Source organism: Trifolium pratense, linkage group LG6 (genome assembly GCF_020283565.1).
Source record: "Trifolium pratense cultivar HEN17-A07 linkage group LG6, ARS_RC_1.1, whole genome shotgun sequence".
Taxonomy (NCBI): Eukaryota; Viridiplantae; Streptophyta; class Magnoliopsida; order Fabales; family Fabaceae; genus Trifolium; species Trifolium pratense.
In genome coordinates, this window is record NC_060064.1 from 3,596,912 (window position 1) to 3,623,988 (window position 27,077).

At 32.1% G+C, this 27,077-nt stretch overlaps 2 protein-coding genes and 2 long non-coding RNA genes across 12 annotated transcripts; 2 read left to right on the forward strand and 2 right to left on the reverse strand.

The window, feature by feature from the left end:
• Positions 1–1,145: 1,145 nt before the first annotated feature.
• Positions 1,146–26,869, forward strand: LOC123891088 (long chain acyl-CoA synthetase 1-like). Of its 5 annotated transcripts, XM_045940887.1 has the most exons (31): positions 1,148–1,277; positions 1,503–1,725; positions 1,900–1,963; positions 6,308–6,397; positions 6,486–6,542; positions 6,639–6,687; positions 7,331–7,407; positions 7,504–7,543; positions 7,877–7,971; positions 8,062–8,229; positions 8,463–8,573; positions 8,903–8,990; positions 9,072–9,138; positions 21,828–21,891; positions 21,978–22,067; positions 22,156–22,212; positions 22,305–22,353; positions 22,997–23,073; positions 23,170–23,209; positions 23,300–23,394; positions 23,485–23,652; positions 23,862–23,972; positions 24,301–24,388; positions 24,470–24,536; positions 24,669–24,744; positions 24,893–25,010; positions 25,224–25,469; positions 25,562–25,701; positions 25,875–26,057; positions 26,394–26,513; positions 26,619–26,869. In XM_045940887.1, the coding sequence occupies exons 2-31, from the start codon at positions 1,580–1,582 to the stop codon at positions 26,670–26,672; spliced, it is 2,895 nt and encodes a 964-aa protein (XP_045796843.1). In that variant the 5' UTR covers positions 1,148–1,277; positions 1,503–1,579; the 3' UTR covers positions 26,673–26,869. The 5 variants fall into 5 exon arrangements, with proteins under 5 accessions (XP_045796848.1, XP_045796843.1, XP_045796844.1 ...); XM_045940888.1 differs by lacking the exons at positions 1,148–1,277; positions 1,503–1,725; positions 1,900–1,963; positions 6,639–6,687 and having other exon boundaries at positions 6,306–6,397; XM_045940892.1 differs by lacking the exons at positions 21,828–21,891; positions 21,978–22,067; positions 22,156–22,212; ... (13 more) ...; positions 26,394–26,513; positions 26,619–26,869 and adding exons at positions 9,271–9,346; positions 9,495–9,612; positions 9,826–10,071; ... (3 more) ...; positions 13,918–14,037; positions 14,143–14,401 and having other exon boundaries at positions 1,146–1,277.
• LOC123891090 lies at positions 2,473–4,159 on the forward strand. Its single transcript, XR_006802996.1, has 3 exons — positions 2,473–2,594; positions 3,098–3,197; positions 4,125–4,159. It is a non-coding gene; the product is annotated as an uncharacterized LOC123891090 (long non-coding RNA).
• On the reverse strand, positions 2,564–4,671 carry LOC123891091. Its single transcript, XR_006802997.1, has 2 exons — positions 4,188–4,671; positions 2,564–2,714 (listed from the first exon to the last, which is right to left on the reverse strand). It is a non-coding gene; the product is annotated as an uncharacterized LOC123891091 (long non-coding RNA).
• On the reverse strand, positions 15,410–20,558 carry LOC123891089 (putative F-box/FBD/LRR-repeat protein At4g03220). Of its 5 annotated transcripts, none has more exons than XM_045940894.1 (5): positions 20,398–20,557; positions 20,233–20,309; positions 18,627–19,603; positions 17,023–17,172; positions 15,410–15,971 (listed from the first exon to the last, which is right to left on the reverse strand). In XM_045940894.1, exons 3-5 carry the CDS (start codon positions 19,587–19,589, stop codon positions 15,648–15,650), a joined length of 1,437 nt encoding a protein of 478 aa, XP_045796850.1. In that variant the 5' UTR covers positions 19,590–19,603; positions 20,233–20,309; positions 20,398–20,557; the 3' UTR covers positions 15,410–15,647. The 5 variants fall into 5 exon arrangements, with proteins under 5 accessions (XP_045796850.1, XP_045796853.1, XP_045796849.1 ...); XM_045940896.1 differs by having other exon boundaries at positions 15,551–15,971; positions 20,233–20,306; XM_045940895.1 differs by having other exon boundaries at positions 15,551–15,971; positions 20,233–20,318.
• Positions 26,870–27,077: the final 208 nt, after the last annotated feature.

Sequence of the window (27,077 nt, forward strand, 5' to 3'; positions counted from 1 at the left end):
ACTTCAATGGTAAACAAAATAATTAATTAAATGAGAAAAAAAAGCAAATCATTGAAATCAAGCTGTTGCAAAGTGCAAATCAACGGGCAAGGCCCACGTAATGGTCGTAGTTAGAATTAGATTAGAGTAGTATACGTGATAAAACTAGTTCTTTAAAAGTATAAATTAAGTATACATAAACTTAAATTTATATATCACAAAATAATTCTTAAACAGATTTTACTTATATGGATTAACGGATTTTCTTTCTCCTATAAATTAGAGAATTATTATCGATTTTTTTATACATAACTAACAATAAATTGGTCGAAATAGTAAAAGTCTTATCAATCATTAGTTGGTTTAGTGATGATTAGCGCTGAATTTGGTAGGGAGAATCACAGTTCGATCCAACGCAACTGCGATTGGGAGAGAGCTGAAACCACTCAATGTCATAACTGACACCCGAGCCAAATTAAATTGGTAGTCAAAGCTTAAAATAGTCATACGTGTGATTTAGATTCCTATATAGTCTCACCAAAAGAACACAGTCAATGCTGAACATTTTACAGTTTTAGTAGTTGCCTAACTTGTTTAGAAGAGCTAGGACCATAGTATCTCTGATATTGTGAACCATATGAAAAGGAGATGGTATGATCACATGAATGTAATAAATGGAATTAATTGTGCAAGACTTTCAACCACCCCAACCCAATTATAGCTCAAATTGTTTTATTAGAGCATCTCCAATGGAGATATCACTTTATGTATCATACCTTAATAACAAATGGTCCCTACAATATCATGTAATATTTATGCAACCCATATAATGTAATATTATACATTAATCTCTAATGGTGATACCACTTTTTGAGTATCATACATTAAAGACACACGGTAATGTTTTGACATATATGAAAGTTATTACATTGAATTTATATACCAAAAATAAAAATAATAATAACATTAAATTGATGATACGGTACCTCATTTAAGGTACCGGTATCATCAATTTTGATACCATTTGTGTCACGTCATGAAACTCCAATGATAAAAAAGTTAAGGTACCATATCATTAGTCTATGAAACTCTCTTAGATACCTTTATTGGAGATATATAATAAATATAAACTCTCCATCATCTTTCATATCATATAGGCCTTCAATTCATTCATTTTCATGTTGCATGTCTTTCTAATACACGCCTATCCGAAGAGTGTCTATTCAGAAGTCATAATTTACTTGGCATTCTCTATTTTGTTCCTGGGGGTGCTTGGAACCCGGTTTCCACACATACCAGTAATTGTTTTTTCACATATAAATATAAATTAATTAATGTCTATTATTTGCTTTGGTTACTGGAAGTTATATATTATGCAAAACCTTAGTTTAGTTTTGTCACTTTTACTTTGAAAATAATATCATAATAAAGGACAAACATATACTTAATATATTAGTGATAAGTTATACCATTTTTAAACAACTTTGACATCATCATTCATTCTATTTAATTCAACTTCACAGATAAGGACTAAGTTGTAGGACATCAAAAAGTGCTTATCTTGCTCAAGTTTCATACAGTATAGTAATAGTAAAGAGGAATGAAGAGTTTTGCTACTAAAGTAGAAGAAGGAAGAGAAGGTACAAATGGCAAGCTATCTGTAGGTCCGGTATATCGTAACCTTCTATCCGAAGATCAATTTCCACCGTCCGATCCTGATCTAACTACTGCTTGGGATATTTTCAGGTATATTCGTGCAAAAATTTGAAACTCAAGTGAAAGACTATAGATTCTAATCTAATAAACTTAACCATATGTAAAATGTTGCTTTTAAAGTGCAGTTGTCGTGAATACAACCGCATATGAGGTTACAGACTGCAATTTAAAACTAAATGACACTTTTTCTTGTAATGATTGTAGTGAGGCTGTGAAAAAGTATCCTCAAAACCGTATGTTAGGATGGCGCGAATATGTTAATGGAAAGGTATTTTTGTAACAATATTCATTTTTTTATGTGTTCATGTTGTAGACTCTAAGACAAGAAAATTGATTTTTAATCTATTACAATATAAGAAATTTCATTACTATGGAAAAATCAGATTTGCCCTTGCCTAAGAAACTGCCACCTGTCCGAATTGAGGGTATTTGTTGTCCAAAAAATTGCTAACCAAACCAGAATGAAAAGTAACTGAGCCATATGGCTCACTAACTGAGCCGGTTACTGGTTTTGTGAGACAAATAAAGTCTTTTAGGTGAGCCACGGTTGAAAATCAACCAAATCAGTTACTTTTATATAAATAAAAAATTAAAAACAGTATCACATGTTATGACTGCTTTATGTCATGTCACTCTGTCATAGAAACTTTATTTTCTTTTACATTTTCATTCAAATTCAAATCCAAAACATTTTCCCACTCTTTGTAACTTTCATTTCATTATATACCCATTTGAAATTTATATCACTTCCTCTCATCTTCTTTCTTTGTTCTTATTCTTTCTCCTCATTTTTAACTATATTTTTTCTAACTTGATTATGTTGTATTTTGCAGAAATGATATTTTTCTCTATCTAACAAACAAGAAGATGAAAAACTTCATGCTACACAAAAGATTAAGGTATGAAAAAAAAAACTTCCACATTTAGCTTTTATGCAATTTCTTCATAAATAATATCATGTCACTTTATCATCTAACTTTTTTTGTTTCTCCATTTTTTTATCTTCATCTCTTCAGCAACTACAAAAAAAAAAAAAAAGAACATGAGTAAGTTAATAATGCTGAATTTTATTCATATATATCACTTCTACTAATTATAAAACTTACTATTATTTTCAAGGTCACAATTATTTTGTATAAATTTGTTAAAAAAAAAATGCTTGATGTTATTTTTTTAAAAAAAAATTCTTGCTATTTCTCACTTTTAACAAAATTGATGAAGAAAATTAGATAAAATAACAAATCTGAAACTGGAAATTATTAGAAGATAAAAAATAGAACAGTTTGATTATTTTAAAAGTTTTAATTAGTAGGAACTTAAAAAAAGAACAAGAATACAAGAGTGAAGATAAAACAACAAAGAGATGCCACAATGTACTAACAATTTATGTGTTTCTTTTCAGAATGCATACCAAGAAAGAAAAACACGGGAAGCAAAACACTTTCAAGAAATGAAACAGGAAAACAAAGCACATACCAAGAAATTGGAAGAACTTGTATCTGGTAACATTTTTTAGTGATTATACAGCATTTATTTTTTATTTTCAGATCAAAATTAAATTAAATACTACATACATAGAAAAAAATATGAATAAAAAATAATTAGATCTACAAAATAAAAGAAAGAATCATATACCAAGCAAATAAATAAACGGAGAATGAAAGTGAGATATGGGTTACATTGGTATATGAGATGCAATGAACTTTTTTATTTTGTGGGTCTCAATGAGCATACAGCTGTTCTTTGATGACATGTGCATACAACTATTCTTTGATGACATGTGATTAGTCAGGTATGGTAGTAATATGGTAGTAATGCACAGTAGAGGTGCAACACAGTTGAGGTGCAGGTTGCAGGACAAAATAAGAAATATTATTATTTCTGTTTAAATTAAAATTACAGTTAATCATAGATTTTGAAACAACCAAACATATTCTAAAAATATTCATATTACAAGTAAACAATATTTATACAAAAATTCATGAAAATGTTAATTTTATTTACTAAGGAAAACGATAGATAAAATAATTATTTTAAAAATATCTCAAAATGGATTAAAAAAAAAGAGTAAAAGTAAACAAATTTAAATAAAAAAGAGCAATTAACATTAAATAAGAGGAATATGAATATAAACAGATCCAAAAAGAAACAAGTCAATAACAAAAAAAATATAATTATTTCAAAAACTTTTGTAGGATCTAAAATCTAAAAGGAAAAAATTACAACCACAAGGTTCTGCGATTTTATTTTATTTTTGATAAATTCTTAAACATGAAAAAAAATTAAAACGATCTAATATGATATAAAATTATGAAAAATATAAGCAGATCAAACACCAATATTGATTTACAAACATATGCATAAACTACTAAAATACTAGATCTGATCTTTTGTTTTTGTCTCTAATATTGTTGATGCATGTATGACAGGAGAGGAGAAGAATGAAACCACACCACCAAATTGGGAAAAAAAATATCCAATAAGAAGCTTACATGATGAATGTCATATTAATGAGTTCAAAGTTGACCGGATTGGAGCTTTTGTGGCGGAGCTCTGGTGTGAACCTCACAAAGATGCCAAAAAAATACAGATTTAAACTAGATATGATTTTTTTTATTCTTTTGATGTCTTTGATTCCTTTGTTGTTGGTCTGTAGAGAGAGTTGTTCATGGCTTCATCATAGGTGAACAGTTGAAGGTTGAAAAATGCACATCCATTAATTTTCAAGATTGCTCCTTTTTAAAATACACTTTAATATAAATATAGAGGAGAAAGAGAGCATAAAAAAATATGTATTTTATTTTGTCAAAGTTTACTGGACGGAGGGGGCGACGGCCGGAATGATAGCGGCAGCTAGGGTTTTCAAAGGGAATGTTAAGAAACTTCAACGTGAGAGAGAAACAAAATCTAAAATGTTTAAACAGGTAATGATTTTAGTAGCATGTAACCTAATGGGTTTATGTCAAGATGGGCCTAAAACACAATCCATATTTCTTAAGCCCACATTGTATTTTTTTGATTTAATATTATTCAATTAAAATTTAAAGGTCTAAAAATGTAACATAAGGGGAAAGAGAAACTTAATAAAAAAAATAAGATGATAAAATAACTATTTTTCCCAAAAAAAAAATATTTTGCACACGATAAATCCTAATTGATCTAAATTTTAAAATAACTATCGTATATGAGACAAATTATCAATGATAATAATTTCAATATAATTATCATATGAGAGATAAGTTTTAACTAATAATTATCATATGAGAAACAAATTTTAATTAATAATCATCATATATGAGACAAATTCTAATTGATAAAAGTTTCAAAATAATAATCATCATATAAGACAAGTTCTATAACTAAAAACAATTTCAAAGAAACTATCTTGTACGGGAGAAATACTAACTTGCAAAATAATTCATACATGACACAAGTTATAATATTTTCAAAATGACTATCAGATATACTAACCAAATCATACATGGGACAAATTATGTTATTGCTTTTTATAATCGATAACAATTCCAAATTAAATATAATATATATTAAATAAATTATACATTAGATAAATTATACCACTGACAATATATGGGAAACAAGGTACTTGCTGATGAAAAACTTGAATTAACTATAATATACGGGGACCAAGTTGTTGTTGATGAAAAAATAATCAACTATTATATACAAGGAACAAGTTATTGTTGATCAAATTTTTTAATTAACTATTATATACGGGGAACAAATTTTTACTCATGAAAAATTTAAATGATACGGGGAACAAGTCGTTGTTCATAAAAAAATTAAATTAACCATTATATACGAAAAACAAATTGTTGTTGATGAAAATTTTTAATTAACTCTTATACTCGGAGAGGTTGGAAAAAAAATTAAATTATACGGAGAACAATTATTGCTGATGAAATTTTTTAACAAATATTATACCCCAAGAACAAGTTGCTGCTCAAAACTTTTAATTAACAATTGTACGCGCGAAAGCTGATAATAAAATTAATTAATCTGGAGAACAAATTCTCTGGTGCCAATTTGGGTGGGCTAATTTAGCTTCTTAAAAAAAACCGGAGAACAAATTGTTAATAAAATTTTTAATGAGAACAAATTGCTCGGGCAAATTATTCTATTGTTTCATAATACTGATTAAATAAATCTAAATTCAAATATTAATTTTTTTTCAATTTTAATCAACAAAGTGTAACTTCAAAGATTGTTATGTTACTAATTCTTATAACTCATAAAAAAATTAAAATAACTATTATATATAGTAAATAAATTATACATGAGACGAATTATGCTACTGATTCATGGAACTCAAAACAATCTCAAAATAACCATCATATATACTAAATAAATCATAAATGGGAAAAATTATGCTACTGATTCGTGGAATTCATAACAATCTCAAAATAACTATCATATATACTAAATAAATCATACATAGATCAAATTATATTGCTGATTCATATTACTGATTAAATAAATCTAACTTTAAAAAACATTTTTTCAATTGTAATTAACAAAATATAACTTCTAAAAATATCGGCGTAACGTTACGACCCGTGCGATAGCACGGGTCTATTACTAGTTTATTATATAGTTTGGATCATATGTTTGGAAAACATATAAGCAAGTTTATGATGAAGTGATGCATATTGGTTCTGCTCTACATGCATCTGGTGCTCAACCTGTAAGTGTTTTCAATGCAAAAGGACTTAATGTTTCAAAAAATTTAAAGGGCGTGACCTTAATGTATATTATGTTAATTTCAATTATAGGGATCAAGAATTGGAGTATATGGATCAAACTGTCCTCAATGGATTGTAGCAATGGAGGTTCTAATATTTATTTATTTATTATATAATAAAGTTTCTCATATTATTTGTTCCTTCTATCATAGTTCATAAAGTTGTTTATGTTGATTTATGTAGGCTTGTTGTGCTCATAGTTTGGTTTGTGTGCCTCTATATGATACCCTTGGTAAATTCACTTTATCCCCTGTTTTCTCTCTGTTTTTGTGCTTTTTTTTTTTTTTTGGAAAACTCAGTATCCGACTCTAGGACGGATTAATTTTTTTTTGTGTGCAATTATTAGGAGCTATGCTTAAAAATGATCCTAGTTGTGGTCACTTTTTAATATTTTTCTTCATTTTTATTTTCTTAGTAGACCCAATGAATATTTTTGAATTAGTACAAATTTATTTGACTGCATGCTTATTAAAAACTAAAATGAGATGTATGTGTTTCTCATTCTGTTTTGGGAAATGATTTTTAGAAAATCAATTTTAGACAAATTCTGCGACAACTTTTTAAATGTATTGAAACTCATTAGCCAGCAATGTAATTTTATCAACGATGAATTTGGACGTGATTAATTATAATTTTCTTGTGTTCAACTACGTGTAGATTTGAACATTCGATAAAATTGTGGATAATTGCGTCCAAATTCGTGGTTATTGAAGTTACATTGATAATTAATAAGTTTTGGCATTTCCTTAATCATCTATTAAACATAATTAACCAAAAGATATTCCTTCAACTACATTTTAATTACTTATTTATAGGCTAAATGATTTCTCATATAGTTATTGATTGATATGATACAATTTAAACATCAAATGCAGGGTCTGGTGCTGTAAATTTTATCATAGATCATGCCGAAATAGATTTCGTGTTTGTTCAAGATAAGAAGGTTTTGCAAGTAAGAATCACATTCGTTGAATAATCATCTTTAGCTTCAAATAAATTCATATTAAGGTTCTGTTTGTGTAACACTAATGCATACACTATTTTTCAGCTTTTGGATCCTGATTGTAAATCTGCTTCAAGATTGAAAGGTAAATATAACTAATTCAACAGTTCAATGTTTCTTTTTTTTTTTTTTGAAAACTTGGTATCCGGTCTTAGGACCGACTAATCCAAGGGGACCAATCCCACCGCCCACTTGCGGGGGCCCCATTTAAAGCCAGAGTTTTTTTGCTCTGTATGGACTTAGCTCACCGAAATTGGCACCAGTGGGAATCGAACCTGAGACCTTGAGAGGAGCAAACTCCAAGGGCCCAAGCCAACACCACTCGACCAACCCCAAGTGGGTTCAGTTCAATGTTTCTAATTAAGCTACAGCTTAATAAAAGACATTAAATTTAAGTTAAGTGTTTTTTCTTATACAGCTATGGTTTGTTTCACTTCATTAACAAATGAAGAGAAAGATAAAGCAACCAACATTGGGATTAAGCCATATTCATGGGAAGAGTTCTTGCATATGGTTAGTGCATAAGGAATTTAATTTGTCACATTATTAAAATGAAACTTGATAATATGTAGTAAAAAAACTCATCTTATTATTAACTTGTAGGGAAAAGAAAATCCATCAACTATTTTACCACCACAAGCTCATAATATATGCACAATAATGTATACTAGTGGAACAAGTGGAGACCCTAAAGGTGTTGTTTTGACACATGAAAATATTACTTATTTTGTAAGAGGAATGGATATTTTCATGGAACAATTTGAAGAAAAGGTAAACACCATCTACATGTACTCCCTCCTATCCCTTTTTATAAAAAAACAACTCACTTTTTAGATTCATTAAATAACCGATATATTTGATCTATAATATAGACTAGATACATCAATTATTCGATGAATCTAAAAAGTTGACTGTTTCTTACAAAAAAAAGACCAGATGTGTGGTATTATTTTGATTAGATTTTCATTCTAAATTTTTGTGACAAGAGTATCTTATATATATAGATGACTGTTGAAGATGTGTATTTATCCTTCCTCCCTTTAGCTCATATCCTTGATCGTACAATTGAGGAGTATTTCTTCCATAAGGGTGCATCTGTTGGCTACTACCATGGGGTATGTTCATGCATTATTTATTTATTTATTTATTTGGATTTGCTTGACGACTAGTTATTCTATGAAATATTATGATGAAGAAGTTAGTTGCAAACAATAGGATCACATAAAAATATCGTTCAGGAGAATCTGAGTTCGATTCCTGATGGGAACAATTCTTGGTCAGACTTTACTTACCTCACGGCCCAATTCTGGATTACCAGAACCCCCTTCCCCTAGGAACCAGAGGGTTAATAAAAAATAAAAGGGTCACAAAGAAATTGCTCCTCAATATACTTTGTTAACCCTTTATACATTTTATGAATTTCTTGAGTTACTTGTCAATGAAGGATCTAACAGCATTAAGGGATGATTTAATGGAATTGAAACCAACATTGTTTGCTGGTGTCCCTAGAGTCTTTGAAAAGGTCTATGAAGGCAAGTTCACAAATTAGCACAAAGTTTATCTATTTTATTATAGTTTAGTACATATGACTCATTCAAGAATATATGTTTTAGGTATCAAGAAAGCAGTGGAAGAGCTCAATCCAGTGAGAAGAACAGTCTTTGGCTTGCTCTACAAACAGTAAGTTGCTATTATGTAATAATTGTATAATTTTTAATAAATTTTGGTAAAAGTGAAATTTTGTTTATGTGATGATGTTATGGTGTTTGGGATGATGTAATTTTTTCATTACAAATTTATATTTTTATGCAGTAAACTTGGTTGGATGAACAAAGGATACAAACATTGTAAAGCATCACCATTTGCTGACCTATTAGCATTTAGAAAGGTTGTTTCTCCTCTTTACTACATGAAATTTAAAACTACTACTCCAAATTATTGTAATTTTATCTTTGTAAAACTTTGATTTCTTTTACTTATGGATAAACCTTCCCTAAAATTTCACCCTTCTCAAATTTCTTTCCTTGGTGAGTTAGGTCAAAGCTCGATTAGGGGGGCGTGTTCGACTAATTATAGCTGGAGGTGCACCGTTGAGTTCTGAGATTGAAGAATTTTTGCGTGTTACTTCTTGTGCTTTTGTATGTCAAGGATATGGTAAGCAACTCTATTGTTACAAAGATTTAGCACCGATACTTCATATTAAAGGCGTGTCAGCTAATACGGCACTGATGACACATGTGACCACATTCAATTTCCTTTATTTTTTAAGATATTATTAGTATTGTGTTTGATGTCCATGTCTTTGTCGGTATTCCATATATGCAATGAAACCCTAATGCTACCGATCACTATATGTGATTAATCTAGGTTTGACTGAAACTTGTGGATCAACTACTCTTGCCTATCCTGACGAAATGTGCATGCTTGGTACTGTTGGTCCTGTATCTATATACAATGAGCTACAACTAGAAGAAGTTCCAGAGATGGGTTACAATCCTCTTGGAAGTCCTTCATGTGGTGAGATATGTCTTAGAGGGAAAACTGTATTCACTAGCTACCACAAAAACCCTGAGTTAACAAGGGAAACCATAAAAGATGGATGGTTTCATACAGGTTGAATTCAAATTTCATTTCCAAGTTCCAACCTCAAAAAAATTTGTTTTGAAGATTTAATTTGATTGTGACATTGTTTGGTATCTTTAGGGGACATAGGAGAAATGCAACCTAATGGTGTTGTTAAGATTATTGATAGGAAGAAGAATCTTATTAAACTTTCTCAAGGAGAGTATATTGCACTTGAGCATTTAGAAAATGTATATGGAATCACTCCAATAGTAGAAGATGTAAGCATTTTCATGAATTTAGTATTTTTTTTTTTTTGCTTTCTCCACCAGTTTAATCTAGTTCGGGAGTCAATTTTGTCATGAAGTGGTTCTAGCCCCTTCTCGAAAGGTTTTTTTTTAATATTTAGATTCTTGATATGTATGTCAATATTTTTGTGTTTTTATGTCAGGTTTGGGTTTATGGAAATAGCTTCAAGTCAGTGCTAGTTGCGGTAGTGGTTCCAAATGAAGACATTGCCAAAAAATGGTCATATTCAAATTGTTGAGATTTGCCTTGAAATTGAACAGAAAATTGATGCAGGAACAAAGTACCACGCGGGGCGTGGGTTGGATCACGCGGGGCGTAATTGCAGGAATGTGTTGGAGCTGTCTCTGGTGCCGGTCACGCGCGGCGTGATGTCCTTCACGCGCGGCGTGACTGCAGATATTTATATGCTCTGTTTTACTGCTGCAGCCGCCGTGAGAGAGAAGAAGAGAAAAAATGTGATTTTTTAGGGTTTTGCTTCCAACATGAAGGCTAGAGTGTTAGAGGGTTTTCTCTTGGGTAATCTCTAGGGTTGGGGAAGTGATTGTAACACCTTAGAAACACTTATTGATTGAATCTCTTGGTCACGGGAAGAGATTCGGGAAAAGGGTAGATTTAGGAAAACTCTAAATCTTGTAACTCTTTGTGGTTGAATCTTTGTAATCAAGTTGAATCATTCATAGTGGAACGGAGAGCTCTCTCTCCCCCAGACTAGGTCATTATTGGACCGAACTGGGTAAACAATTTCTTCGTGTGCTTTATCGCTTTCGGTAGTTTTAGCTTGTTTGTTTAAATTGCTCATTCATTGTTGATTTGGTTGCTTCAATCCATTTGTCCCACACACTAAAGATAGTTGGTTCTACTATCGGTTATTGGTGTGGTTTTCGGCTAGAATTCACAACAATTGGCGCCCACCGTGGGGCAAAGGGTTAAACGGATTAAGCACCATGGATTCAAAATGGGTTATCGAGGGACTTTCCAGAAACAATTGGGAATTGTGGAAAGTGAAGATGGGAGCAAGAGCAATTTTAAGGTTCGGGATGATGGATAAAACATGGCGTGTTATTATCTGGTACCTCGAAGGTAAAACAACTAATGGAAATTGCGATGAAGGTCAGCCTGGAGAGGCGGTGAAATAATACTCGACATCGGCCTGGAGAGGCGGTGGAATAATACTCGGTGTTACGTTTTGAAACAACCACTCTTTATTGTGAGAATGCGGAGATGCTAGTGTGGTGAAGTTGGGAATCGGTGGAGTTTAAGTCGTGGACTTTGGATGCTCCTATCACACATGTTTGAAGAAGGAATATTTTGAATCCTAGAGCTAGTTGAAGGTGGAATTTGTTCATCTTGGAAACGGGAAAGCTTGCAAGGTTCAAGGTATGGGTGAATTTCTTTGTTACATGATGTGAGGTATATTCTTAAACTGTGATGCATAGATAGTAGGTAGATACTTGTTAGATGGTTCTACTATTATTGGTAATGCATCGGTTACTAGTGGTTATTCTCATGATGTGGACAAGTTGCTGAACTTCGGGTTGGTAGTTGTTAGTGACATTGGTTTTAGTTGGACTAGTGAAACAAAGTTTACTAGGTGGTGAAACTAAACCGGGAAGTGTTGGAGACTAACAATGACTTGAAGTGCGTTTCGGAGTAGTTGAAAAGTTTTTGCGTTACAAGGTGGAAGACATAGTGGATATACCGGTTGAGACTTTGGTGGAAGAAACTCGGTTTGAGGTGGAGTCTTTTACTAGTGGGACTAGAAGAAGACGGTCGACATTAGCTCTTGGCTATCTAATGGGAGATAGGGAGGAGAGTGGTATTGTTGCACCAAAGTGGTATGGCTATGGAGACCTTGTGGGTTATGTTTCGATTGTGGCCGAAGAAGTGCAAAACTTGGAATATCTTCGGGGAGGCAATCGAAAGCAATGGTGATCGGACTTGGTAACTTGTATGACTGCTGGAGGTAGTTGGATGCAAGGAGAGTTTGAGGTTGCGGCTTGTGGAACCACCTAAAATTCCAAGGTTGGTTTGGAGGCAAGCAAATCTTCAAGAGTACGAAAGGCATTCCGGGGATTGAGAAGGTGTGGTGAGACTTGTAGGATTATTCTAAAATTCCATGGATAGTCGGAAGCAAGTGGTTCTTCGGGAGTACGGAAAGGAACATTCCGGGGTTCGAAGAGGGTACGGTGTAAACTTGTTGAGCTACCTAAAAATCCTATGGTAGTGGGAGACAAGAACTTCATGAGGGCGGAAGGCATTCCGAGGGATGAAGGAAGGAGGTACAAACCGGGAAACTTGTGATTCTAGCAATGGTTGTTGGAATCAAGTGAAGGTTGGTGTCAAGGTCAAGATTCGAGTGGGACTTGGATTTGATCTGGTGTCTTGGACGGTAGTTCAAGTGGTTCAGCACAATGGTTGGTGGGAAGTTGGCACCACCATCAATTTGAAGGCAAGGTGGAGATTGTTGAGATTTGCCTTGAAATTGAACAGAAAATTGATGCAGGAACAAAGTACCACGCGGGGCGTGGGTTGGATCACGCGGGGCGTAATTGCAGGAATGTGTTGGAGCTGTCTCTGGTGCCGGTCACGCGCGGCGTGATGTCCTTCACGCGCGGCGTGACTGCAGATATTTATATGCTCTGTTTTACTGCTGCAGCCGCCGTGAGAGAGAAGAAGAGAAAAAATGTGATTTTTTAGGGTTTTGCTTCCAACATGAAGGCTAGAGTGTTAGAGGGTTTTCTCTTGGGTAATCTCTAGGGTTGGGGAAGTGATTGTAACACCTTAGAAACACTTATTGATTGAATCTCTTGGTCACGGGAAGAGATTCGGGAAAAGGGTAGATTTAGGAAAACTCTAAATCTTGTAACTCTTTGTGGTTGAATCTTTGTAATCAAGTTGAATCATTCATAGTGGAACGGAGAGCTCTCTCTCCCCCAGACTAGGTCATTATTGGACCGAACTGGGTAAACAATTTCTTCGTGTGCTTTATCGCTTTCGGTAGTTTTAGCTTGTTTGTTTAAATTGCTCATTCATTGTTGATTTGGTTGCTTCAATCCATTTGTCCCACACACTAAAGATAGTTGGTTCTACTATCGGTTATTGGTGTGGTTTTCGGCTAGAATTCACAACACAAATGGTTACATGGCTCCTTTCTCTGAACTATGTTCTTTTGACCAATTCAAGAAATATGTGCTATCCGAATTGAAGTTGACAGCTGAGAGAAATAAGGTAACATACAGTATATGGATAATGAAATAGTTCTAATAAATGAATTAATGGTTCATTTCTTGTGATTACTTTATTCACCAATGTTCCATATTTGATTAAACACTTATTATATAAGTACTTGTGTATAACATATTTCTATAACAAAAAATAAAATAGTTAAATTGTATATATATTCTAAAAGTTGCTTTCAGGAACTATCATCAAGAACGTTTAGGGATAAATTATAAGTTATTTTTGTGAACTCTCCCAAAGAGACTTATAAGTACAAATAGATAAACTCAAACAAGTCAATTCAAATAGAGATTTAATGTGATGCTTCAATAATATTTTCTTCTTTTATTGCCCTTTTAAATGTATCAGCTTAAGGGGTTTGAACAAATCAAAGGAGTCATATTAGATCCACATCCATTTGACATGGATAGAGAGTTGGTGACTGCAACAATGAAAAAGAGAAGAAATATTATGCTCAAGTATTATCAGGTAATCTAATATTCTTTTCTAACTTTTCCTAACTTTTTTATGATTACAAATTAAGTACTACCACTTATTTCAAATTCTCACAAATTGATGACATATTTTAAATAGGTTGAAATAGATGAAGAATACCAAAGATTAACAGGAGATAGGCATACAATTTGAGATTTCGTGCCAAATGAGGATGTTCAATATAATAGTATTGTATTATACTCCATCCGTATTGTAACAAAAAAAAAATGTAACAAAAAAAAAAAATCCCTCCGTACCAAATTATGACATTTTGAAGAAAAAATTTGTACCAAAGTATAGTATGTCATTTTACAATATCAATGAAGCATTGAATGATATTTTCTTATTATACCCTTAATTATTTATTACTTTTCATTCTTTCAATTTTTTAATTTATCTTACCCATAATTTCTCTTTTACATACAACATTAATTACCTTTCTTAATTTCTAAGTCTTCCATCTATGTTGTTGTTATTGTGCCTATGGATATTAATGGTAATGCACACATACTCAAAAATTAAAATGTGTGTACTCCCTAAAATTTTAAAATTCGTCAAATACCCCATGAAATTTGGAAATAGACAAATACTCCTGAAATTTTAAAAAGTCAATCAAATTGCCCCCTGACGTGGACTCTGACTGGTAGTGTCAGGGGGCAATTTGATTGATTTTTAAAAATTTCAGGGGGATATTTGCCTATTTCCAAATTTCATGGAGTATTTGACGAATTTTAAAATTTTAGGGGAGGGTATTTAACGAATTTTGGACAAAAAAAAAAGCATTTTGCCTTTCATCAAAAGTAATTAAATGTTTGTGCTTTAAAGTCATTTTGCAAATCAATCTAAGGCCCTTTTCTCCCTTCATTTCAATTAATAACCGAACAATTTTTTATTTTTATTTTTGTAAAATGAACAATGACTTGCCAAAGGAAATAAAATCAAAAGTTCAGATTGAGTAAACCCATATGAACATCATTTGTTCAATAAGAGTACATGTCTAACACTAGAAATAATCTTTCAATAAGTACATGTCTAAATTAATTAATGGAAGTAATTGTTTTTTCACATATAAATATAAATTAATTAATGTCTATTATTTGCTTTGGTTACTGGAAGTTATATATTATGCAAAACCTTACTTTAGTTTTGTCACTTTTACTTTGAAAATAATATCATAATAAATGACAAACATATACTTAATATATTAGTGATAAGTTATACCATTTTTAAACAACTTGGACATCATCATTCATTCTATTTAATTCAACTTCACAGATAAGGACTAAGTTGTAGGATATTTGCCTATTTTCAAATTTCATGGAGTATTTGACGAATTTTAAAATTTCAGGGGAGGGCATTTAACGAATTTTGAACAAAAAAAAAGCATTTTGCCTTTCATCAAAAGTAATTAAATGTTTGTTCAATAAGAGTACATGTCTAACACTAGTACTAGTACACTACAATGATTCCTTCATATAAAAATAAAGGAACCCAAAAGGATAGTTAATATTATAATTCATAAATAAACTAAATTATACAATGTTTGTATGGATTTATTACTAACATAAATGGTAAAAAATCGTTATAAATATAAAAAAATACCACTATAGAATTATAAGTTGACATTGTTCATTTACTTCATCTTTAAGCATCTCATGAATAATATTATGTTCAAACCCACAACAACCATCAGAGTCGTTAGTCCATCCACCGACACCTATATAGAATTTGTCACAAGAACTGAAAGTCATTTTCTCAAGCGAACTTGCATTCCTCAATAGGTGACTAGCTAACGCGATAACATTTATGGAGCAAACACAACCACAAAACTTCACATATTTCAAATTATTATGAGTAAACCCTGCATATTCTCTTTTTTGCCTCTTGAATCCAACCATATGTGAATGTTCTGGTTGTAGATTTCTAACCTGAAAAATGAAAAATAACAACCAAAATATTACATATATGAAAATTTTAAAATTCCAATTAAAGTTGTTTAGTTGAAATAAGAGGTTGTTTATTATAATCAAGGTTATGTTTGACAAGGTCAAACTACTACCTTATTGCTAATAATTAATAACGTAATAACACACGGGACTAAAACAGAGTTTGATAGTTTTTTTTTGGCTAAATTGTATTTTTATCCCCCTAAGTTTCACAAAGTTGTGATTTTAGCCCCCTAAATTTCACAAAGTTGTGATTTTGACCCCCTAATTTTCAAAATAGCATTTATGACCTCCTAACTGAGTTAACACTGATGTGGCAAGTCACTTGAGTAACTCAGCTGCCACATCAGCTTTTTTTGCCACCTAATAATTAACAAAAAAAATAAAAAGGACATGGAAGGGCTCTCGGCTTTTTTGCCACCTAATAATTAACAGCAGGAACTCCTATAGCTGGTATAATGTTATGTCTCAGTCTCAGGCTCTCAGCCATTGCCAGTTTGTATGTCTGAGGATTGGCAAGCTATCGATACTAGAAGAAATGAACGGGGAGAGGTGGAAGTTTTAGTGACATGGAAGGCCTTACTTGACGCTAATAATACAATCTCCTTATGACTTTTAACTACATTATAAAAAATTGCCACATTTCTGGCCTTGCAAATCATCCACAAAGTTGAATGCCAAATTAATCTTAAATCCCTTCCTAGCTTTCTTAACTATTAGATTTTATTTTATTTTTTTCAAGAATAATTGGGTTGAAATTAATTGTGCAAATTTCAACAGGTTGTAATTAATATATTCACACCTATGTTACACATTGAAGACTTAAACAATTCACGTTATGACTGTAAAAGGAAAGAATAGATCTACTTTAGTCCCTTGTAAGTTGTAATTAACAATACAGGAGTTGCTTTTGCAAAAAAAAAAAAAATAAACTACACCGGAGTTAAGTTATCAATCAAGATCGTATAAAGTTAACTAAAAAAAATTCAAAAAAAAAAGTGGACAGCCAAAAAAATGGAGATGAATAACTCACCGTCAGCGAAAATTTGTGGAGATGTTGAGAAGCCATTGCAATATCTAAAATCCAAAAGTAGTCCATATTGGGATCATATGCTCCCTCGATAAATAACTCTAGTTGTCTAAGATTTTGAAATCGAACCAACTCGTCTGTTAATTCTTCTATCTGTTTACAGTAGTAATATTTAAAGTGAATTAAAAGCAACTAGTGATCAAATTAATTAAAAGAAATCTAGAAAGTCAGTGTTGCTTTTATGGCCGAACAATGGGAGCAGCAATTTATAGCTACAATAGTCCCAAATTGATAATGCAAAATTTGCTGCTGTTATTAATGCTGCTATCTCAGTTTTGGGACCAACCGCTATGCTAGGGTCTAGGGATGTCAATTTGTATCCATTTGACAGGAATGGAGGCAAAAACTCTCTCGCAGGCACTTCGAGGCGGGGATCGAGGAGAAAACATCAGTCCCCGCGGATTCCCCGAATCCGTCCATATATATTTTTTTACATGATTTTTTTGGATAATTACTTTAGGGGTGGCAATGGGTGCCCATGAGTGCGGGTTTGATACTACCCAAACGCACACCCATATATTCGGGTTCCACCCAAACCCAAATGTTGTTCGGGTGGAAAAATGAAACTCACACCAGCACCCACCCGGTTCGGGTTTTTTCACCCAAACCCGTAACAAGAACGCACATAATTGATTAACTGCTCAAAATCAACCCGAACTATATTTGATAAAATGCAAAATGCAGCATAATTTGGTAATATAGTTTGTAAATTTCAAAATAGTTTTTTTTTTTACCAAACAATTCATCAAATATTGTCATCACTACAACATTCATCGGCATTCATAAACTACTTAAAAGAGAGCAAAATACATAGGGGTAAATAGATAATTTAATATATAAACGGGTGAGTGAATGAGTTTCGGGTGTACCCATATATTCGAGTGTCACCCAAACCCAAACTCAATCAACTCGGGTTTCGCCCTTTGACTTGGGTTTGGGTTCGAGTGGGTCTATCGGGTTTGGGTTTTCCTGTCATCCCTAACTTACTTAATATTTTGTCAAAAGTAATTTTATTTATCTAATTTAGTTGGATATTTATCAATTACCAACAATTTTAAGATATTTTGGTTATGAATTTTTGTATGATTATGCATACTTTGATATACATTAGGGAATATTTTGGCTATTAGGTTTGTAAGATTATCAGTAGCCAAATATTTTTGCAATGATTTTTGGTTATGAATGCATTATGTGTTGTATTTATTTTTTAAAAAAGAAAGATGCAAAATATTTTCTTTTTTAAATAAAAAGGGAAAAAAACGTCATAAATGTCATAATTTTGACCCGAAAAATATAAAAAAATTGTTAATATTCGATATCCGTGGATCTCCGCGGGTATCGTGGGGATCTGCGGGGATGGGGAGAAATATTCCCCCGTGGAGACGGCGATGGAGGAAAAAACTCCCTCGCAGGCACTTCGGGGCGGGGAACGGGGAAACTTCCTCTGCACATTCCCCGCCGGTTGACATCCCTACCGCTATCCGAGATCGGCAACCTATATACAAACAATAAACATCAATATCAAACATGGGGTTTCACTTACTCACCTGTGAAGGAGTGATGATCATAGCTAAATTCTCAATATGTGTTAATTTTGCAATTGTAGAAAACGGGTATTGATTTTTCTCTCTTACAGCTGCATTCCAGAAAACATTCAATAACCTTGGAGCCATAACAGAGATATGTTTCGTGTTGATACCGCTAAATTCAAAGGATGAGAGATTCAATGCATCAATGTCTATCATTTTAGGAGAGTAAACCCCAAAACCACAATTAATTATGTTCAAATGACGCAACTTTGGACCGGTAATTTTAATTGGCCATTTGAGCTTGCAATTCTTAAAGGTGGCGTCCTCAATTTGGAGACATTCTGAAAACAACTGCGACAACATGTGCGTATAATAATCTTCAACGAGTCTATCCATCACAATTGTTGTTAGGTTTTTCAATCCAGAAAAGTCTGCAGGTTCTTTTGCTAGCCAGCAATTATATAGGTGTAGATACGTCAGAGAATCAGTGCCAGATAAGAGAGTAAGTGAAAGTTTGTATGGGAATATCGGTCCAGTCACGCTATACTCATCGAAATCTTTTATTTCAATCGGGAAGAGCAGTTCAATACGTTTGACACCCTTAGTAATTGCTTTGGAGATGAGTCTATCAATGACATCAGTATCATCCTCGCCTAATGGAAAATTTAGTCGAATTGAATGGATGACGGCACCTTGATAATGCAGCATGAATTGATCCAGTCTAGTGGCAAATTCAGATTGAAAGTGAAAAGTTTGAAAGATTGGAAGACTTGGAATACTTTTTGGTAAGTCTTGAATTGTATTATAATCAAACATGTTATAGAGATCAAAGTTGAGGTCTGTCCTTAGTCCCCATTCGCGAATCCATTGTTTGGACAATGCACTGGTTTTAACCAAATCCTTCAAACTTAACATGGAAAATATATACGACATAACAGAATCAGGCAACTCAATCTTCTTAAGCTTGTTACACCTCTTCATTGTTGTTGCTGTTGCTGCAAGCAATAACGATCATACTTGAGAATTCAAATTAACAGCATTAAAGTTTGAAAAACAAAAGAAAAAGAATTAACGGCATAATCAATCAAACAATTGAACCAAACTATATTTGATTTCATCATGATGCTACAGACAAGGCCGGCCATTAGCAAGTGCAATGTGTGCTGCATAGCCGGGCCTCCATCTTTGCGGGGCCTCAACAAAAAATTATGTCATAGTAGATTTCTAAAAAAATATGAATTCAAAAAATAAAATAAGAACCCAATATATTTGGAGTGAGGTTTTGTTTTTCCATAGCTAAAAAGTACTTAAAGTTGTGGATAAAACTGGTTTTGGTCCGTTAAGGATTTGCCGCTCTAATTTCAAATTACTTTGGTTTTGTCCTTATTGCACGGTCATGTCACACAAAAACACTGACATAGCCAGAATCTGCTGACTAGATCACTGTCAGTCAAGTGTTCATATTGCGCTAACTTAGCAAATTAGCGGAGGAAATTTAAAATTCATCAACGTGAAAACTCATGCTCCCAATTTTTGCATCTTGTCTATTTTTAATATTCGGAGCCGGCGGCCTCCAAATAGTCGGAACGACCCTGCTACAAACAAACAGTACTGAAAACCTTACCTCTAAACTGGGTGGGGGCTGGAATCTACACAAAAGATTAGAAGAACGATTCTTACGCCTCTTCGTTGTTGCTGCTGCTGCAAGCCCTAACGATCATACTTGAGGATTCGAACTAACAGCATAATCAATCAATTATCGTTAAACAAATAGTAATGAAAACTTTACCTCGATCGGAACTAAAACTGGCGCTGCAACCTACACAGAAGGTAAGCGGCGTTTAGCGAGTAAAAAGAAGGATTCGTTCCGTCCGAGACGATATCAGTTATTAATTAGGATTGAGATGCTGCTGTGCTGTGATGAAGAATAAGCAACGGCTCAGATGATGTAGAATCTGGAGAACAATTAGGATTTCTTTTTTTTAGTTTTCGGGGTGTATTGTATTGAGATTTTATGAGATAATTTTGGCCCAAAATTTTTTTTTTGATAATTTTATGAGATTTTATTAGAATATATTGATTTTGTGAGATTTTAAAGACTTTTTAACACATGATTTGAATGGATTTTGAGAGATTTTTTTTAAAAACAATCAAGATTTCATAATGTTTTATATATTATGAAACTTTTGTATATTTAAAATTTTTTAAAAAGAATGAATGAATTTTAATAAAAGAAATTATATTTTTTTGGAATCTAAATATTAAAAAAAAAAAACTTACGTTTTGTTTTTACTTAATTTTTCTAATCACGGTTACCACCACCATTATTGATGGGAAACATAAGCATATGAATGTGACAAAAAAATTCGTTTGCCGTAAAAAGTTGTAATGAATATAAAGTTTGCAAAAAAAATGTAGATATTGTTAAAATGTTTTTTTGCAAAAAAACATATTTGATAGATAATGTTTTTTTTTCAACGCTGACACAAAAATACACGCCTCATCCGAAGAGTGTCTGTTCAGAAGTCATAATTTACTTGGCATTCTCTATTTTGTTCCTGGGGGTGCTTGGAACCCGGTTTCCACACATACCAGTAATTGTTTTTTCACATATAAATATAAATTAATAATTAATGTCTATTATTTGCTTTGGTTACTGGAAGTTATATATTATGCAAAACCTTACTTTAGTTTTGTCACTTTTACTTTGAAAATAATATCATAATAAAGGACAAACATATACTTAATATATTAGTGATAAGTTATACCATTTTTAAACAACTTTGACATCATCATTCATTCTATTTAATTCAACTTCACAGATAAGGACTAAGTTGTAGGACATCAAAAAGTGCTTATCTTGCTCAAGTTTCATACAGTATAGTAATAGTAAAGAGGAATGAAGAGTTTTGCTACTAAAGTAGAAGAAGGAAGAGAAGGTACAAATGGCAAGCTATCTGTAGGTCCGGTATATCGTAACCTTCTATCCGAAGATCAATTTCCACCGTCCGATCCTGATCTAACTACTGCTTGGGATATTTTCAGGTATATTCGTGCAAAAATTTGAAACTCAAGTGAAAGACTATAGATTCTAATCTAATAAACTTAACCATATGTAAAATGTTGCTTTTAAAGTGCAGTTGTCGTGAATACAACCGCGTATGAGGTTACAGACTGCAATTTAAAACTAAATGACACCTTTTCTTGTAATGATTGTAGTGAGGCTGTGAAAAAGTATCCTCAAAACCGTATGTTAGGATGGCGCGAATATGTTAATGGAAAGGTATTTTTGTAACAATATTCATTTTTTTATGTGTTCATGTTGTAGACTCTAAGACAAGAAAATTGATCTTTTAATTTATTATATAGTTTGGATCATATGTTTGGAAAACATATAAGCAAGTTTATGATGAAGTGATGCATATTGGTTCTGCTCTACATGCATCTGGTGCTCAACCTGTAAGTGTTTTCAATGCAAAAGGACTTAATGTTTCAAAAAATTTAAAGGGTGTGACCTTAATGTATATTATGTTAATTTCAATTATAGGGATCAAGAATTGGAGTATATGGATCAAACTGTCCTCAATGGATTGTAGCAATGGAGGTTCTCATATTTATTTATTATATAATAAAGTTTCTCATATTATTTGTTCCTTCTATCATAGTTCATAAAGTTGTTTATGTTGATTTATGTAGGCTTGTTGTGCTCATAGTTTGGTTTGTGTGCCTCTATATGATACCCTTGGTAAATTCACTTTATCCCCTGTTTTCTCTCTGTTTTTGTGCTTTTTTTTTTTTTTTGGAAAACTCAGTATCCGACTCTAGGACGGATTAATTTTTTTTTGTGTGCAATTATTAGGAGCTATGCTTAAAAATGATCCTAGTTGTGGTCACTTTTTAATATTTTTCTTCATTTTTATTTTCTTAGTAGACCCAATGAATATTTTTGAATTAGTACAAATTTATTTGACTGCATGCTTATTAAAAACTAAAATGAGATGTATGTGTTTCTCATTCTGTTTTGGGAAATGATTTTTAGAAAATCAATTTTAGACAAATTTTGCGACAACTTTTTAAATGTATTGAAACTCATTAGCCAGCAATGTAATTTTATCAACGATGAATTTGGACGTGATTAATTATAATTTTCTTGTGTTCAACTACGTGTAGATTTGAACATTTGATAAAATTGTGGATAATTGCGTCCAAATTCGTGGTTATTGAAGTTACATTGATAATTAATAAGTTTTGGCATTTCCTTAATCATCTATTAAACATAATTAACCAAAAGATATTCCTTCAACTACATTTTAATTACTTATTTATAGGCTAAATGATTTCTCATATAGTTATTGATTGATATGATACAATTTAAACATCAAATGCAGGGTCTGGTGCTGTAAATTTTATCATAGATCATGCCGAAATAGATTTCGTGTTTGTTCAAGATAAGAAGGTTTTGCAAGTAAGAATCACATTCGTTGAATAATCATATTTAGCTTCAAATAAATTCATATTAAGGTTCTGTTTGTGTAACACTAATGCATACACTATTTTTCAGCTTTTGGATCCTGATTGTAAATCTGCTTCAAGATTGAAAGGTAAATATAACTAATTCAACAGTTCAATGTTTCTAAGCTACAGCTTAATAAAAGACATTAAATTTAAGTTAAGTGTTTTTTCTTATACAGCTATGGTTTGTTTCACTTCATTAACAAATGAAGAGAAAGATAAAGCAACCAACATTGGGATTAAGCCATATTCATGGGAAGAGTTCTTGCATATGGTTAGTGCATAAGGAATTTAATTTGTCACATTATTAAAATGAAACTTGATAATATGTAGTAAAAAAACTCATCTTATTATTAACTTGTAGGGAAAAGAAAATCCATCAACTATTTTACCACCACAAGCTCATAATATATGCACAATAATGTATACTAGTGGAACAAGTGGAGACCCTAAAGGTGTTGTTTTGACACATGAAAATATTACTTATTTTGTAAGAGGAATGGATATTTTCATGGAACAATTTGAAGAAAAGGTAAACACCATCTACATGTACTCCCTCCTATCCTTTTTAGATTCATTAAATAACCGATGTATTTGATCTATAATATAGACTAGATACATCAATTATTCGATGAATCTAAAAAGTCGACTGTTTCTTACAAAAAAAAGGACCAGATGTGGTATTATTTTGATTAGATTTTCATTCTAAATTTTTGTGACAAGAGTATCTTATATATATAGATGACTGTTGAAGATGTGTATTTATCCTTCCTCCCTTTAGCTCATATCCTTGATCGTACAATTGAGGAGTATTTCTTCCATAAGGGTGCATCTGTTGGCTACTACCATGGGGTATGTTCATGCATTATTTATTTATTTATTTATTTGGATTTGCTTGACTAGTTATTCTATGAAATATTATGATGAAGAAGTTAGTTGCAAACAATATGATCACATAAAAATATCGTCCGGGAGAATCTGAGTTTGATTCCTAATGGGAATAATTCTTGGTCAGACTTTATTTACCTTGCGGCCCAATTCTGGATTACCAGAACCCCCTTTTCCCCTAGGAACCAGAGGGTTAATAAAAAATAAAAGGGTCACAAAGAAATTGCCCCTCAATATACTTTGTTAACTCTTTATACATTTTATGAATTTCTTGAGTTACTTGTCAATGAAGGATCTAACAGCATTAAGGGATGATTTAATGGAATTGAAACCAACATTGTTTGCTGGTGTCCCTAGAGTCTTTGAAAAGGTCTATGAAGGCAAGTTCACAAATTAGCACAAAGTTTATCTATTTTATTATAGTTTAGTACATATGACTCATTCAAGAATATATGTTTTAGGTATCAAGAAAGCAGTGGAAGAGCTCAATCCAGTGAGAAGAACAGTCTTTGGCTTGCTCTACAAACAGTAAGTTGCTATTATGTAATAATTGTATAATTTTTAATAAATTTTGGTAAAAGTGAAATTTTGTTTATGTGATGATGTTATGGTGTTTGGGATGATGTAATTTTTTCATTACAAATTTATATTTTTATGCAGTAAACTTGGTTGGATGAACAAAGGATACAAACATTGTAAAGCATCACCATTTGCTGACCTATTAGCATTTAGAAAGGTTGTTTCTCCTCTTTACTACATGAATTTTAAAACTACTACTCCAAATTATTGTAATTTTATCTTTGTAAAACTGTGATTTCTTTTACTTATGGATAAACCTTCCCTAAAATTTCACCCTTCTCAAATTTCTTTCCTTGGTGAGTTAGGTCAAAGCTCGATTAGGGGGGCGTGTTCGACTAATTATAGCTGGAGGTGCACCGTTGAGTTCTGAGATTGAAGAATTTTTGCGTGTTACTTCTTGTGCTTTTGTATGTCAAGGATATGGTAAGCAACTCTATTGTTACAAAGATTTAGCACCGATACTTCATATTAAAGGCATGTCAGCTAATACGGCACTGATGACACATGTGACTACATTCAATTACCTTTATTTTTTAAAATATTATCAGTATTGTGTTTGATGTCCATGTCTTTGTCGGTATTCCATATATGCAATGAAACCCTAATGCTACCGATCACTATATGTGATTAATCTAGGTTTGACTGAAACTTGTGGATCAACTACTCTTGCCTATCCTGACGAAATGTGCATGCTTGGTACTGTTGGTCCTGTATCTATATACAATGAGCTACAACTTGAAGAAGTTCCAGAGATGGGTTACAATCCTCTTGGAAGTCCTTCATGTGGTGAGATATGTCTTAGAGGGAAAACTGTATTCACTAGCTACCACAAAAACCCTGAGTTAACAAGGGAAACCATAAAAGATGGATGGTTTCACACAGGTTGAATTCAAATTTCATTTCCAAGTTCCAACCTCAAAAAAATTTGTTTTGAAGATTTAATTTGATTGTGACATTGTTTGGGGTATCTTTAGGGGACATAGGAGAAATGCAACCTAATGGTGTTGTTAAGATTATTGATAGGAAGAAGAATCTTATTAAACTTTCTCAAGGAGAGTATATTGCACTTGAGCATTTAGAAAATGTTTATGGAATCACTCCAATAGTAGAAGATGTAAGCATTTTCATGAATTTAGTATTTATTTATTTTTTTCCTTTCTCCACCAGTTTAATATAGTTTGGGGATCAGTTTTGTCATAAAGTGATTCTAGCCCCTTCTTGAAAGGTTTTTTTTTTAATATTTAGATTCTTGATATGTATGTCAATATTTTTGTGTTTTTATGTCAGGTTTGGGTTTATGGAAATAGCTTCAAGTCAGTGCTAGTTGCGGTAGTGGTTCCAAATGAAGACATTGCCAAAAAATGGTCATATTCAAATGGTTACATGGCTCCTTTCTCTGAACTATGTTCTTTTGACCAATTCAAGAAATATGTGCTATCCGAATTGAAGTTGACAGCTGAGAGAAATAAGGTAACATACAGTATATGGATAATGAAATAGTTCTAATAAATGAATTAATGGTTCATTTCTTGTGATTACTTTATTCACCAATGTTCCATATTTGATTAAACACTTATTATATAAGTACTTGTGTATAACATATTTCTATAACAAAAAATAAAATAGTTAAATTGTATATATATTCTAAAAGTTGCTTTCAGGAACTATCATCAAGAATGTTTATGGATAAATTATAAGTTATTTTTGTGAACTCTCCCAAAGAGACTTATAAGTACAAATAGATAAACTCAAACAAGTCAATTCAAATAATATTTTCTTCTTTTATTGTCCTTTTAAATGTATCAGCTTAAGGGGTTTGAACAAATCAAAGGAGTCATATTAGATCCACATCCATTTGACATGGATAGAGAGTTGGTGACTGCAACAATGAAAAAGAGAAGAAATATTATGCTCAAGTATTATCAGGTAATCTAATATTCTTTTCTAACTTTTCCTAACTTTTTTATGATTACAAATTAAGTACTACCACTTATTTCAAATTCTCACAAATTGATGACATATTTTAAACAGGTTGAAATAGATGAAGAATACCAAAGATTAACAGGAGATAGGCATAAAATTTGAGATTTCGTGCCAAATGAGGATGTTCAAATTCTCACAAATTGTATTATACTCCATCCGTATTGTAACAAAAAAAAATAAAAAATACTCTCTCCGTACCAAATTATGTCATTTTGAAGAAAAAAATTGTACCAAATTATAGTATGTCGTTTTACAATATCAATGAAGCATTGAATGATATTTTCTTATTATACCCTTAATTATTTATTACTCTTCATTCTTTCAATTTTTGTAATTTATCTTACCCATAATTTCTCTTTTACATACAACATTAATTACATTTCTTAATTTCTAAGTCTTCCATCTATGTTGTTGTTATTGTGCCTATGGATAATGGTAATGACACATACTCAAAAATTAAAATGTGTGCACCACCTGAAATATTAAAATTCGTCAAATACCCCATGA

What these genes read in the sequence shown, in the direction of transcription:
- LOC123891089 (XM_045940897.1), bottom strand. Translation starts at nt 19,589, where the DNA reads ATGAAGAGGTGTAACAAGCTTAAGAAGATTGAGTTGCCTGATTCTGTT. An exon ending in TGATCATCACTCCTTCACAG is followed by an intron (nt 17,173 to 18,626) that starts GTGAGTAAGTGA and finishes TACTGTAAACAG; the next exon opens with ATAGAAGAATTAACAGACGA. An exon ending in TCCACAAATTTTCGCTGACG is followed by an intron (nt 15,972 to 17,022) that starts GTGAGTTATTCA and finishes TTCATTTTTCAG; the next exon opens with GTTAGAAATCTACAACCAGA.
- LOC123891088 (XM_045940887.1), top strand. Translation starts at nt 1,580, where the DNA reads ATGAAGAGTTTTGCTACTAAAGTAGAAGAAGGAAGAGAAGGTACAAAT. An exon ending in GCGAATATGTTAATGGAAAG is followed by an intron (nt 21,892 to 21,977) that starts GTATTTTTGTAA and finishes TTTATTATATAG; the next exon opens with TTTGGATCATATGTTTGGAA. An exon ending in TGGAACAATTTGAAGAAAAG is followed by an intron (nt 23,653 to 23,861) that starts GTAAACACCATC and finishes TTATATATATAG; the next exon opens with ATGACTGTTGAAGATGTGTA.